At 36.2% G+C, this 15,294-nt stretch overlaps 1 protein-coding gene and 4 non-coding genes across 5 annotated transcripts; 3 read left to right on the forward strand and 2 right to left on the reverse strand.

The window, feature by feature from the left end:
* Window positions 1-448: 448 nt before the first annotated feature.
* Y15E3A.16 lies at window positions 449-524 on the forward strand. Its single transcript, NR_072725.1, has one exon. It is a non-coding gene; the product is annotated as an Unclassified non-coding RNA Y15E3A.16 (non-coding RNA).
* A 486-nt stretch (window positions 525-1,010) lies between these two features.
* Window positions 1,011-1,031, reverse strand: 21ur-12013. Its single transcript, NR_072726.1, has one exon.
* Window positions 1,032-5,123: 4,092 nt separating this feature from the next.
* Window positions 5,124-8,120, forward strand: Y15E3A.4 (Major facilitator superfamily (MFS) profile domain-containing protein). Its single transcript, NM_078138.5, has 8 exons — window positions 5,124-5,224; window positions 5,761-5,959; window positions 6,006-6,135; window positions 6,183-6,418; window positions 6,475-6,975; window positions 7,296-7,444; window positions 7,488-7,590; window positions 7,832-8,120. The coding sequence occupies exons 1-8, from the start codon at window positions 5,155-5,157 to the stop codon at window positions 7,851-7,853; spliced, it is 1,410 nt and encodes a 469-aa protein (NP_510539.1). The 5' UTR covers window positions 5,124-5,154; the 3' UTR covers window positions 7,854-8,120.
* A 1,204-nt stretch (window positions 8,121-9,324) lies between these two features.
* On the reverse strand, window positions 9,325-9,459 carry Y15E3A.12. The gene has a single exon (NR_072727.1). It is a non-coding gene; the product is annotated as an Unclassified non-coding RNA Y15E3A.12 (non-coding RNA).
* Window positions 9,335-9,474, forward strand: Y15E3A.11. Its single transcript, NR_072728.1, has one exon. It is a non-coding gene; the product is annotated as an Unclassified non-coding RNA Y15E3A.11 (non-coding RNA).
* Window positions 9,475-15,294: the final 5,820 nt, after the last annotated feature.

The raw sequence follows: 15,294 nt of genomic DNA on the forward strand, positions 1-15,294 counted from the left end.
GGTGAGATTGAAGGATACACGGTGAATGTAACGAAGCATGAAGAATTCCAATCGAGTGGCGTTGAAGAATGCAAAAGGGGAGACGCGGAGCAAATATTTTTGAAGCAAGAAAGAAAATTATATAAGCTGTAATTTTGTTCAGAAAGTGAATAATAATTGGAAAATTGAAGGAGGCTCAAAAAAGTTTAAAACAATATTTTTTCAGAACTCTGGCTAGACACAGTTCTCAAAAAAGTAGCATATATTCACTAGAAGTACATAGCATTTCTTGAAATTTCTTCACCAACCGGAATCTGAAATGTTATACATTCATCTGAAATACAGATTGTTGGGTATCAACGTGTATTGACCCACGACGTGGCTAAGAAGATCGTACAACGTGAACTCTATGAACTAACATGACTTCTTCCAGAAGAATTTAAGCTCTCTCTCTCTCTCTCTCTCTCTCTCTCTCTCTCTCTCTCTCTCTCTCTCTCTCTCTCTCTCTCTCTCTCTCTCTCTCTCTCTCTCTCTCTCTCTCCTCTTGATGTTCCTCCAACCTTCTCCACACAGGTGCAACGCGTCCAATTCCGGTCGGAACACGTAGGCGGCTTCCCTCTTCCGAGAATTGAGGATCCCGATTCCTTCTTCTTTTTCTCGACTTCCCAGAAGTCGCTCCTGTCCACTTTGACTCCATCTGCCGAGCGCACACCATGTGCCTCTCCCCTTCTCTGAACCGACTTATCCATAAAGTACGGTGGGATGCAGTGAGCTCTCAATGATCCTGATCGCCAATGTTATGTATTCGAAGGCCGAACAAGTAGAGAAGACGAGTAGTTTATTACATTACTAAACTAAGGAATCAATATATAAACTAATATATGTAAACTAAACCAAGGAATCAAATATATGCGCCTAATAGCAAATCTGCCCAAGTTAGCCGGCTGGCAATGTCGACTAATTTGATCCAAAACTTTGAAATAGCAATCTGAAATAATTAACAGATGAAAGCTGACTCAACAAAACATATTGTTGAACTAGCCGGCTATCAAACATTTAACCCTTGGAAATTCAGCCGGGTTACAAGTTAGCCGAAACATGAAAAGTTTGCCGTCAGCCGAATTGGCCGCACTTCATAATTTTTCTTTTATCCTAAAACTTACCAAATCTAGTAAACCTTGATACACATGAGATGTGTTCTTCCTAATACCTTTTCGTTTGGATAAACTGTGGTGTCAAACTCGTCAATCTATAATGTTTTAACTTCAAAAATGAAACCTCAAGAAAGAAATCGACTATTCAAATATTCAGATCACGCGTCCAGTTTTCATTGTCACTCGCCTTAAGTCAGTGTTACAGAATCTAAAGTCATCGATCAAATCGTCGAATCGTCGAATGGTCGGAGGTCGGAGGAGGGAATGACTGAAAAAACACGACGACGTAAATTTTGATTTTAACAGATTCAAATGCAACAATCATTCTTCTCTCATTTTTTTTTTGTTTCTCAAAGAAAACGCACGGGGCCCCCATCTCAATCTATTGTTGCTGCCAGAGATACGCTAACTTCTAATACATCATGTACAGTGCAGATTTGTTGGCGATAGTGTGTGTGTGTGTGTGTCTCCTCCCTTTCAACACCATCAATCATTGATTGGCCATAAAGTTTTTGCGGCGGTATCGCCTTTTGAAAGGCGGGAAGTAAGGAGAAAGATATTTCGTTTCATGTTTGAGATTTATTGTTGGAAATGAGGAGGTGATGTGGTAATGGCAAATGTTCTTAAACAGTAAATCGTCGGTTTTTGTTTTTGACTCCATTTTACTCGTTCGTTCTTCTTCTTTATCAAATCAAAACAACTTATCTTGCAGGCACTTTTTAAAACTTCCATTTGATTTTTTTATTCTTCATCATTCTGAATAAGTACCTCTATGATCATTTCTTTTATTGATCTACCTAATTTTTGATACTTGTGTAGTATACCTAATTGTCCCAAAAAATTACCCACTAAGAAAATTTTATTTGATCCTTTCTGTCCATATTAGGATTAGTGTTATTCTATACCTAAAAACGCGAAACAATTTCACGTTTTGATTAAATTATCCGTTTTAATGGTGGTGTAGTCGAATTTTTTCATTACTTTATTAGACTAAAAACTGTCTGAAAACATTGAATTTCATAATGAAACTTATTGAAAACTTTTCAAAAAAAAAAGTTATGATGGCTCAACAAATGACCTAAAATTTGATAAAATTCAGAATTTGACCAACTGGTCAATGTCGCAGTGGCTGGAAACTATTTTTTTGAAATCGCCGTCTAATTTTGAGTATACAAATTAATTATCTTGTGTTTTCAACTTGATTTAGGTACATTTAAGGTCAATGGACGAACCGATTTGGTTAAATTTGGTAACATTCTGGCCGTCCAACGACCTTAAATGTACCGGTCAAATCTCAAATTTTGTAAAATTTCATGTCATTTTTTTGAGCCGCCAGAACTTTCTTTTGAGAGGTTTTCAAGAAGTTTCATTATGAAGTTCGGTGTTTTCAGACAATTTTGAGTCTAATAAAGCAATAAAATAAATTCGACAGTACCACCTTTAAAAAAAATTAATAGAAAATGGGAAACATTTTTTTGGACTGGTATACTTCACAAGTTACATATCATCTTCATAATTGACATGGACATTCCCTAATCTTTCAGCGACCTTGTCGTTTTTTCACATGTTGGGTGCAAATTTCAATACTAGTGTTCCAGTTGGATTAACAATTTTAACCGGTCGTACAGTGATTCGAAAAAATATGATGTCAGGTGTTGCGAATTTTCCAAGTCATCTTTTTTCTTTTGTATCTAAGTTGTATAAAACCGATTTTTCATACCACGGTGATTCCTAAAATTGCATTTTTTTTATTTTGTAGTGCTGACTTTTTTCAAAAACATTTTTAAGATAGTCCTGTTAAACTGTTAAAAGTTGTAAGTTTATTGCAATAAAAGGGGTTAAAAAATAGCTAATGAGAAAAAATGCTTAAAGGTGGAGAAGCGCCTATGGGGAAATTGTTAAAAACCACTCTTTCGGCCCCAAAATGACCAAATATCACAATAAAACTTTAAAAATTTTTTTGAAAAAAAGTGACAATTACTCAGTTTTTGCTACTCATAATTTTGGAAATTGAGCAAAAAATAATTAAATTTAATTTTTTTCACTAGATTTTTATACTGCAATTTTGTTTTATTTATTCGTATTCAAACATTGTGGGGGTTAGATTTAGATTTCCTCAAAAGCTCATATTTTTCAAAATTTTGGCAATTTGCCAAAACTTCGACTAGAAATTATGAAAAATCTAAACTGTTTTTGGAGTGTTCTATTGTGATATTTAGTCGTTTTGGATCATAATAAGCGTGTTTAGACAAAATCCCCACTGGCACTACTCTACCTTTAAAACAATTTTAATGATGTCATCGAGCTTCGAAATAAAATACGCACGTAAATTTTACTTGTGGCTGAATTTTTGGAATTTGCAATCTCTTTTTCATGCTTTGCATTGGTAGAAATGCAAATATACATTTTGCAAAAGTTTCTCTCCAAAATTGAAAATAGAACAATTTTTGGCCTTAAATGCCCTCGGAAAAGAATAAAATTAATATATCATCTCTCGCTCGTAAGAAGATTTTTTTTTCAAGGTTTCATATCAGTTTTCCTATAGGCCCAACTGACCTCAATGACGTCTAGATCTCAGCACGCGGTGGCAAGTGCTCAGAATAAAGCAAGTTAATTCTTTCATCAGTTTCAATATCACTCAACTGATCGAGTCCTTGATCATGTTGTTACACCAAGACAGATAGGTGACTTATTTAATCTTTGTTCTGCTAACTGCGTCTCGCAAAATTGGAAATTTTCAATATGTTCTACGTATTTAAATATTGAGTTTGTTTAATCGTGTTTTCATTTTTTAAAAATGAATTTGAGTATTTCTGATGTTAAAAAAAAAGCTCAGTAACAAAATTTGTTAACCCCTTCTTTCATGGGGTTAAAAAATTTTATAACTAAAAAAATTTCACGTTTTACCGGTTTAGTATTTTACAAAAGAAATGTCTCCTTTTAGCTGGAATTTTGATGTTTGAAAGATTTTTTTATTTTACAAATTTTGGCAAATTGACAAAATTTTAAAATGTATTTTTTTGAGGAAATCCCAAGTAATTCCATGTTGTGACTTCTACAATGTTTTAATACAAATAATTAAAACAAAATGAAAGTATAAAAAAGTAATTGCCACTTTTTGACAGAAAATGAAAAATTAAAAAAAAATTCTGAAAAGTTTTATTATTATTTATTCGGTCATTTTGGCACCACTTGAATAGTTTTAAACACATTCCCCGTTAAAGCTACTGCTCCTTTAGGAACTTCGTTCCCTTGAATACACGCTAATTTTTTTAAAAAATAAATTAAAAAATTGTTCAAAATATAAAACATTTCCACGTTCAAAGTAGCATCAGTTTCCTGATAATCAAAAAAAAAACAGAATGTCTATCCCGTTCACGAAATTTTGCTAACTCAATTTGCATATCAATAACGTAAATTTTGCGATTTTTTGAATTCTGTTCATTCAATGCCAAATCTTTTTTTTTCTGACGCGCTTTTTTATTGTGCTCTGTACAAAAAATTAAACGAGTTTTTTTTTCGTAGAAAATAACGGTTATCTTTTACTGTAGAATGGAACTTGTTACGATTGATGATATGATTTTCTACATGCTTGATTTTTTGATCTTGTCATATCACATAATCTTCAGGCATTCATTACAGACATCAGCGTGAACTGAAAGAAAAACTTTTGACTTTTGAACTCTTGTATTTCAAAACTTCTATTTCATCTTTATATGTCTTGTGAGAAAAATCACATTTGTATCATTTTTGGTTTTGTGTGTATTTTTACTATTTAACTACGTGTTACGGTACATCACTCCCTATTCGAAATATGCAAATCACGGCGGGTGACGTTTGGTACAGTTTGCATGAAATCAGCATAAAGATCGCTTGATTTTTCAAAGATCGTCTATGTTTGACTATTCCCCGTAGTTTTACTTTTCCTCGATCATACTCTATTTTTATATTAACTTTTTACAAAATTCATCATTTTCTATTCAATTTTAGGGCAATTCAAAACCGACTGGAACCTAGAACAATGAAAGAGAAAGGATCTACTTTGGTGCCGTTTTTGGCCGACCGCCAGCGCTACATCATTTTGGCAATTGGTAAGTGGTAATGATCAAAAATACATATATCAAAGTGCTAGAAAAAAAAAATTAAATTACAATATCTACAAAAAAATCGTTAGCAGGCTTGAAACAAGGGCTCCCCGCATGCATCGGAATTTAAAGTGCGGCGCAAAACCTCGAACGTGTCGGCCGCTTCCAAACAACCACACGTCGCGCACACAAAAAGCTACTTGTTTTACGCCAAGCTGTGGAACCTCGAAAGTGTCGGCCGCTTTCAAATAACTACCTTTCGCACTTCGTTGCACACGCATAGCGGCGCGCGGCGTAAGGCCCGCAGTCCGCGCCTCACTCAGCTGGGAGCCCTACTTACAATAAGAAAAAATGTATACGCATTTAGAAATTTACCGTGACTTTTTAAAAAGTTTCTTGTTGAAATTTGTAGTTTTTAAATGTTTTTGAAAATAAATTAAAAAAACCACAAAAGAATCGGAAAAACAAGTTTTTGCGCTTTTTAAGACAAATTTAAAAATTTCGAAAATTTCTTTCGGTTAAAAGAAATTTCAAACTTTCAGGTACTTTGTGTATTGCTGCAATTGCCAGTAACATGACAGTCATCAACTTCACTATGATCTGTATGGCGAAACCTGTGAATTCATCAGCACTCACCTCCAATGTAGAAGCCGACAATCTTGCATACTCCAACAAACAGAAGTCGATTATTATGTGGGCTGCTGCAGTCGGAACTCTTGCAGCTGCTTGGCCATTCCATTGGTAAGTTCAAAAAAATTATCAAATTAAGAAAATGTAAACTATACAGGTTTTATACCCAATTTGGCGCTCGTAGTGTTTTCTTTGCTGCTGGAGTGGTTTCAACACTTTCAACCGCGGTTATGCCGCTTGCCGCAGAGGTCCATTTCAATTTTCTCGTCGTTGCAAGATTTTTCCAGGTATTTCTCCAGGTATTTCAGCTCCTACTGAAAAAACGCAATTTCAGGGTGTTAGTTTTGGAGCTGATTTCGCTGCCATCGGATTGATCGTTGTCAACTGGGCCAGTCTGAAACAGCATGGATTGTTCATTTCACTGCTTTCCTCATTCTCCCAGATCTCTGTGATGTTTACGATGCCAGTAGCGGGTGAACTTTGCGAGTCTACATGGGGATGGCAATCAGTTTATTACGTTCATGCTGTGCTCAGTGGAGTTCTTTTCACTGCGTGGTTGTACTTCTACAGGTCTGTCACAATATTTCATTAAGTTAATATAAACTTGGGAAAAGTTAAATTTTCAGAGATAACCCGACAAAGCACCCACAAATGACTGAAATTGAGCTTGAGAAGATCCACAGAGGTAAAGGAGATGTTAAAGAGCACGAGAAGGCTCCAATTGCGAAGATTCTGACCAATTCTGTAATGCTCGCTGTGTGGCTATCGGCTTTCGGAGAGCTCATGATGTCCCAGTTCATTGTCATGTACGGACCAACATTCTTGAAAGAAGTCCTCGGATTTGCTGTCAATCACACCGGATATTTCGTCGCAGTACCACGTGCTCTGCATCTAGCCTTCAAGATCATCTCTGGAGTTGCCAGTGATCGTATCCAGTTCTGGTCGGAAAAAACCAAGATGAGAATATTCAACACAATTGCTCTGATGGTGTCTGGAGCATTCTTCTGCATTCTTGGATACTTACCGAAAGAGCAAGCTCATTTATCGTTGGTGGCTCTTCTTGTAATTGAATGTTCCACCGGGTTCATCTGTGGAGGATTTTACAAGTGTGCCACATTGGTCGCCAGGTTAGTAAAAAGAGATTAAAGCGCTATGCACTGCGGATCTGGGAGTCAGGTACACTTCCTGGTGGTGTTCCCAGTCCTAGCCGGGGACCGTGGCCGATAATCCTGTCGTGGATTGCTCCACTTCCCAAAAGAGGCTGGGTGAACCTAGGGGGTGAGGCCGGACTTGAACTCGTGATCTCCAGATTGCTAGCGGCCACCACTACCGACTTAGCTATCTGCCCTCTTTTTTTTTTGAAAACTTTTTACGAAAAAGAGATTTGAAAACAGATTGTCATTAACTCAGGATACCTATTTTCATATCACAACCTCAAAAATTTCAGACAACACTCTCACTTTGTGCTTTCTCAAATCCAATTTATCAAGTGTCTGTCCCTATTCATCGAGCCTCTCCTCGTCTTCCTTATCTGCAGTCACAACACCCTTGAGGAGTGGAGAATCGTTTTCCTTACCCACGGAATTCTTCTGATCGGTAAGTCCTCACTTATCTTTGCCATTTCAAATCATAATTCCAGTTGGAAATATCATTTTCTGCTACTTTGCCACCGACGAGCCTGCAGACTTCACACGATCAGCAACTGGAGAGGAAATGACCGATGTTCCTCCAGAAAGAAGAAGGTGGCTGAACTGTATCACTTCATGTCTTGAATAGTGACTTTACTGCCCTTTTTCATCACGAAATAACAAAAAAACAAACAAACATATTTATTATTATTGCAATTACCCTTCTATCATTCACACTGTAATTTATTTGGACATCATAACAGTTTCAACGTCCCTTTCCTATGTGTCAATAAAAGTACAGAGCTATTTTCAGAGAACAATGTGATGCACATTTTAATATTTTGTTTATTTTCAGACTCACTGAAAACGAAGCCTAAATTTGGATATCGGCGCGAACGACGGATATCACCTTCTCTAACACTCTCATTTCTGGATTCTCTTCTCTTTTGTTCTTTTGATTTAAGTTCTTGTTTTTATTTTTTGACATTGCTTTGGGTACTTTAGCATTCACTTCTAACTTTTTCAAATGCTGAGAAATGTTGTTTTGTTTTGTTTTAGATTAATTTCACTTGTTTCTCTTTTTTGATTTATATTTTTATTCTCTAAAAATTGCACGGTTGTGATAATAAACACATTTCTGTTTGAGTTTTTTTTTTCTGAATTGAAAAAATAACAATTCAAAGTAAACTATTCAGAACACACCTGTAAAATATTAACTACGCTGGGTTCCTTTAAAAGACATAATAAAATTCATGGATTTTTTATGGTGTTATTCGGCTACGTTCGAACTGTTTTTGAAATTTAATACAAAAAATTTTTTTTATTTATTTTTAAAGATTGCTTTCAATTCGACATTGTATTTTTATACAACACCAGTTTTCAACTGAAATTAAAATAACGATGATGAAGATTCTCCAGAATTGTTCGATCATCTAGCTTTTGACTTGTTAACTAGGCCATTGATTTTTTTTAGGAAAATACTTATCGTATTTATAAAACTTGAAATTAAAAAAAGGATTAAAGGACGATCCGCTCTTCAAGTGCTATGCACTGCGTATCTAGGAGTCAGGTACACTGCCTGGTGGTGATCCCCCGGGGCCATAATTTAAGCCACGTTCTAGCCGAGGGCTGTGGCCGATAATCCAGTCTTGGATTGCTCCACTTCCCAATAGAGGCTGGGTGAAGGGGGTGACGCCGGACTCGAACTCGTGACCTCCAGATTGCTAGCGGCCACCACTACCGACTGAGCTATTCTGCCCTTTGGTTTTCTTCCATATTTTTCTTTTCATAATTTCGTTTTTCGTCTATTATTGTTTTTGCAAGCGTAATACTAATAGGGAGTGCGAAATAAACTGAAGATTGCAACACTAACTGTCTATGATTTTTGTTTAAAATTATAATTACTACATTGTTTTAACTCAAAAAACTGGTTATTTATCTGTGGTTCAGTGTTTTTTTCCAGATTTATCACATTTTTTGTCCTTAATATTGTGTTAAATTCTTGTTTGTCTGTATTGCAATCAATACTACTGAAAAAGGTACCCTAATTTTAATAACCTTGAGTTTACCCTTTCATTATAGCCCATCAAACTTTAATACTTTGTTATTTAGAGAACATCCATTTCTTTAGATATTTCCTCTCTCATCCCTCAAACAAGTTTATTTACGGATTGGTATATTTTCAACATTGTGCGTCCTCAAAACTTACTCGTAAATATCAACATTGTTCAAGAGCATCCACTTGAACTCTCAATCCATTACGAAATTTCTCTACCGTTTTTTTCTGTCTGTTCGCGAAAAAGTAAGTAAAACATCGTTCCTGTCTGAGTTCCCTCGCTGTCTCCCGTTTTTTCCCCCAACTTCGAAAAAATGCCGATAACGAACATCAAATATTTGTTCATACTGTTTACAGACACTACGTACGCTCGGGTGCCAACCGCCTGGCGTCCTGGGTTAACGTGTTCTTTCGCATGCTCGAAATTGGCACACACACACGCACACAAACCACAGAGCTTCATGCTCCAAATTTAACATTTTTCCAAAACCCAAAAAAACCCCCCATTGGACTGGACAAACAGATCAACCACGTTGAACTTGAGTCAGGAAAAAAAGTTCCTCGAAATTTGAGTTTCTATTTACAGTGTATTTGATACTTACTCACCTATTTGCGTGGGAACGAAGAACACTAATATCGGAGTCAAGAGTTAGAAGTGCTTATCTCTTAGGTATGCCTGTACAAAAGCAAACAAACAAGTTTAGTTAATGGCCAAAAGTTAGGAAAACAACAAAAATGATGGAGAGTTTAAAAAAATGGTTTCTTGAAAAATGCGTTTTGTCTAGGGACCTCATTGCTCAATACTGACTGACTCTACTTAAATATGTTCAAACTTTGAGAACTTATGTTTAAAAAAAAATAGAAATTACAAAATTCACAAGAGAAAAACAGTTCAACGTCTCATGTTTTGAACGACGCATTGAAGTGATACAAAATGATTAAAGGACGATCCTTTCTTAAAGTGCGGATTTTGGATTCAGGTACACTTCCTGGTGGTGTTCTCACTGGGCTATAATTTAAACTACGTCCTAGCCGGGGACTGTGGCCGATACTCCAGTCGTAGATTGCTTCACTTTCGAATAGAGGCTGGGTAAACCTAGGGGGTGAGGTCGGACTTGAACTCGTGACTTCCAGATTGCTAGCGGCCACCACTACCGACTGAGCTATTTTGATCCTAAACGACATGAGAAAGGCGGCACAAAAACGAATCCATTTATAAACATTTTTAATTGTTTTCGGATCTAAATGAGACGGTGTACATGAGAAATATTTGCGTGCGGTAGTTACTGTAACATCATGCTCACCGTGAAATAATCCTAAACGTTGAAATTGGTATAAAAATAATATACAACAGACATTTCTTTGTTCTTTTGTGCTCTTTTGTATTCACCCAAATATAAAAAAACCGGAGTCAAATTCAAAATTTCAAGAGCATCCCAAAGTTCTTCGGAAATCCGATACTAAATTTGGTATCCTGGCAACATGACAAAATCCCTTGTTTTAACAAAACATTTCCGTTTAGTTGCCAATCTTTGAACACCACCGCGCATTTATGTAGTTCGCGAATCCAAAAAACGGACGAGAAAACCATTTTTCATTGTTATTTCGTTTTTCCGTTTTTCATCTTCTCAACCTTGAACGCATCATGCCAGTTGCCAAAACAACACATTATTTTCCAAAAACAGTAGGAAAAAGGGGGTCGAAATTGGTTTGCGCATCAAGTGACATGAAACACAGAGCGCCGCGCGCTGGGACAAAAAAATGGAAACGAGCGGGACACAAAAACACATTACCCGTGTTTGAATCGCGGTAATCGGTAATTTTTATTTGTAATCGGAGACCAAAAATGAACTCAAAATTGTCTACTACATCTAAATTTTCCTCAAAAAAAACTACGAGAGAAAATTGAACATGTCATCATGGATTAGGGTCAAGAGTGAGCTTTAAAATATAAGAGGGGTTTTTGTTCGTTTTTTTTTATTAAAGTTTTTCATCGAATTGATTCAATTTCAAAATCAACAAATCAACACATTACCATCTTATATCCAGTTGAGTGTTGATAGACGTCTGGCAAAAGTTTCCGCGCGGAAGTGAAGCCTGGGGTTAAGCAAACTGTAGCAAAATGGCATACACACATTTCTATCGAAAAAAATTCTTTTGGGAGGCCGCGCGCGCGGAAGGAAATTTTTGCGTGCGTGTGCTCCCCCGTATGCCCTTCGACTTGTACCGATTTTATATCATTTTCTTGCAAGTTTTTTTCATTTATCTTTATCAGACGGTAATTTTCTGAAAAATTACAGTTTGAGTTGCTAATAAGCAATGCTCGATTTTCCAAAAAAAAAAATGATTTTTTTTGAAAAATTTAGAAAACAAATAAAGCTGCTGCAAAAATCAAGAACAAATTTTAGAAAAACGTGAAGTTTTTAATTATTAAATCGGTTCAAAATGGCCCTAATACCCAATTTTCACATTGTGGTCATGTGTAAATTGCGTAGCAGACTTTGAAAATTTTAAAATTTAAATCTTAGTTTCTGTTCGTTTCACAGTGTTGTTAGGGCCAGAAAGTTCCAATTGCAAAGTTCAAAAAAATTGATCAAAGTTGGGCTTTTTTTTGGGAATTTTAAACGGTGATACAGAATTTTTTTTACAATTTACAGGAAGTCTCGTTTTGAAATTTCACTTTTTTTGGAGACATTTGTTACTTCGCCTAAAAATGTTTTCAACATATTCAAAAAAATTATTATAGAAATAGTATTTATTTTTGCACACAAAATCCCGCCAACTATTTTGTTGTGAAAATTATCTAAAAAGCTTCAAGTGTCAAAAAAAAGTTTCTCAAAAGCCGCTATGTGGCGATGAAAAATCATAGAACATTTTGAGAATAGGCCAAATAAATTTTCAAAAGTTAGTAAAAACGGTACATGGTTCCCGACTTGCTGTGTAAAAATACAACACAATATTTCCTAATTTTTTCATGATATTTTTGTTTTGAGTATTAAATTTTGGGTTATTTTGAAACAAATTTCTCTATTCCTATTATATTTGATTATTTTGAAAACTTCAAATTTTCATATAACCGACTAAAAGATGACATAAAATTTATGATTTTATTAATTCAAAAAATTATTTGAATAGTTACCCGAAAATTAATCTGCAGCTATTTTTTTTAGAGCACCACTTTCAAGCCTTGCTCAATAAATTCAAATTTTTATGCGAAACTTTTTTTTTTGGTTTAGAAAAAAATTCGTAATTTTTTTTGTTATATGGCAAAATTTCATAAACTTTTGATTTCACTCCAAGCAGTGATTAATATTTTTCTAATTTAAAATCTCTACGGCAACGCAATAAAACTTTGTTCCTCCAAACACCTTTTAATTTTCTCACGAATTTTCAAAATTCTCCGGTTTTCAAAAGATGAATGTTTTTGGTTTTGACTTTTTGTCGCATTCTCTCGAGATCAAATCCGAGATCCCCCTAACAGCTGTTACACCCCCGATCATTTTGTCACTCTCACGTTTTGTTATATTCTGATCGCAACAAGAGAAAAACGGGGGAAAAAAATTCTCTCCATGCCCTGTGCCCCCCACACTTTGGAACAACTGTTGTCTAGGGGGGGGAGGGTAGTTTTCAGATATTTCAAAAATTAATTTTTTGTTCCAGATTCCGGATGATTCAAAATGAGCAAGCTCTCCAGTTAGTGTGGATTTTAATATTTTCCGTCATATTGGTGGTATTCTCGTCGGTTGTTGTTAGGTGTATCTTATTATATCTGCTGGAAAAGAATTTTTGCAATCTTCAAACAATTTTTAGTAATACCAGGTGTGCCAACATGACATGACATGGGATAGAACGTGTATTTGTTGAAATTTCAGAATTCTGCAAACTTCCAAAGAGAAGAAAATTTGCAGTGCGTTGGATACATCGTTGCAGAAAGTTTTCAAGGTTCCACTCCTCAGTCTAATTCTCCAAAAACCAAAAAAAAAAAAAGTTTCTTTTAGGAATCAAATATACAACGAATGGTGCCAGTGCTCCCTCAATTCGTGTCCTCTAATTCCAACGACGGAGCCGAAAACCATTGGCCCTTGTTTCAAGTTGCGGTGAATGGGAAGGTGAGTCAGTGGGTTGTGGCAGACAACACATCGAATGTATTTCCTTGTCTACACGTAACGGTACGAAACATCTGAAAACAAAGTGGCCTGGTGCTCAGTCGGAAATAGATTTTTGATCAGAACATGGATTTGAATTGTTTTTCATGTGTGTATCGAAATATGGTACATTTCAAAGTACATTCAAACTGTCACGAAGGTAAAGCTTATCAAATTTTTCTTCTAGCTTTGAAGTTGATATTTAATGTTTGTGAGTATTATTTTTGCAATTCCTGCTCCAGAGTTTTTCCGGTAAAGCAAATGCAACTAGAACTTAAAGGTGGAGTAGCGCCAGTGAGAAAAGTGTTAAAAACTACTTCTATGGTGCCAAAATAGCCGAATATCGTGATAAAACTTTTCCAACATTTTTTTGAAATTTTTTTATTTACCGTCAAAAAGTGACAATTATTCAGTTTTTGACACTCATAATTTAGGACGTCGGCCAAAATTTTTTTTTTCCTACATACTGTAATTTTGTTGTAATTATTTGTATTAAAACATTGTAGGGGTCGGAAAATGCGACGCTGCTCTAGATTTCACCAAAAGCTCATTTTTGAAACTTTGAACGGAAATTATGAAAAATGTAAAATTTTTGGAGTGTTTTATTAAAATACTTGGTTGTTTTATACCATTTTAAGTGCGCTTAGACAAAATCCACACTGGCGCTACTTCATCTTGAACAACAACTTGGCTTAAAATTTCATCCTTATTATTAATTTCAAAATCAGCTGACCGTCGATCACTCATTTTTTTTTAATTCGCCGATTCTCCGAAAACTGACCCAAATTCTTGTTATTTCTGGAAAGTTCCTCAGGCCACACAGCTCGGGGAATAAACATGTATTGCGAAATCTTAAGAATACGGTTTGGTCCAAAATGTTCCAAAATACTGGTCACCTCACAGTTTCGTATCAAGTCTTGATCTTTTACCTGCTAACCTCCAAAGCGTGAAAAAAATCAAATGGCAGCCTAGGGGAGGACGCCAGTGTCCACATACCACCGCCACTCTTCGATCGTTAATGTTTTCTGAAGGTCGGGTCGGTGCACTCTCCCACACACATTCACACACACACACACACACACACAAAACTATTGACAAGTCATATGTCCCTGAGTGAGTGAAAAGACAGAACAAAAAAGGAATGGGAAATAAAGTGATATATACCAAAAAAAATGATGATCAAAAGAGTTAAGACGGAGAGAGACGGGGTTAATTGAAAAATTGGCAAAAAAGTCGAAAGATAAGATGATGATGATAAAATTGGAAACTGATAGTATAGTAGCGTGTTTTATTTTATTTTATTTCATTTTCACCTTTTTTATTTTTGTCTCGTCTGCGACGCCCGCCGTCATTTCTCGAGAGATTCGATTTGACCAGTCAAAACTCCTACTTTTTTCTCATATCTTTCCGTGGCAAGGTCACTCCGGAAACGTGATGTTTTGGCGGTTTCCTGCTTGCAATGACTAAGACAACGAGACATTATGTCCCCGTTTCCATCGTGACATCATATTTAGCACACACACACACACACATGTGATAACAACAAACCATATATTGCGTATAAAAGCCGCTAGCAGAACGTGATTCTTCCAGATTCTCAATCCCGAGCTACTTATAGCCACACGGGCTCCAGACTACAATTCTGTTATAGGTAAGGCTTTGATTCTGGAGTAACCATTAACCATTCACTTTTTGGCATTTCCTTATCAACACTTTTTTCCTTTATTCGGTGTTTGAAGCTTGAAACTGCAAAAGACAGCTCCCCCCCCCCCCCCCCCCCCACTAACATTGTCAACAACACCTCACAAAACTCTTTCTGACTTTTTCTCACATTCTCATTTTCGTTACTGTTTGTTAATATAAATCAAAGAACAAACTTTCTGAATCGCGCTCGCGTCCTCCTGTCCGTCGGCCCCCTGCGCGCACGCGCACATGATCGTCTAACCTTTTGCCGCCCCGTCCTCTCTAGGCCCGCCCCTCCCAACGTGGTCACTGCCTCTCGAGCTCCGCCCTATCAGTTAGCTCTGCCCCAAGAGAGAGAGAGAGAGAGGGCGGCCTAGATATAGCAAGTTTCGACTTGTTTTAATTTTAGAATACCTTTGTTAACCAAACAAATGT

This window comes from Caenorhabditis elegans, chromosome X, assembly GCF_000002985.6.
Source record: "Caenorhabditis elegans chromosome X".
Lineage (NCBI taxonomy): Eukaryota > Metazoa > Nematoda > Chromadorea > Rhabditida > Rhabditidae > Caenorhabditis > Caenorhabditis elegans.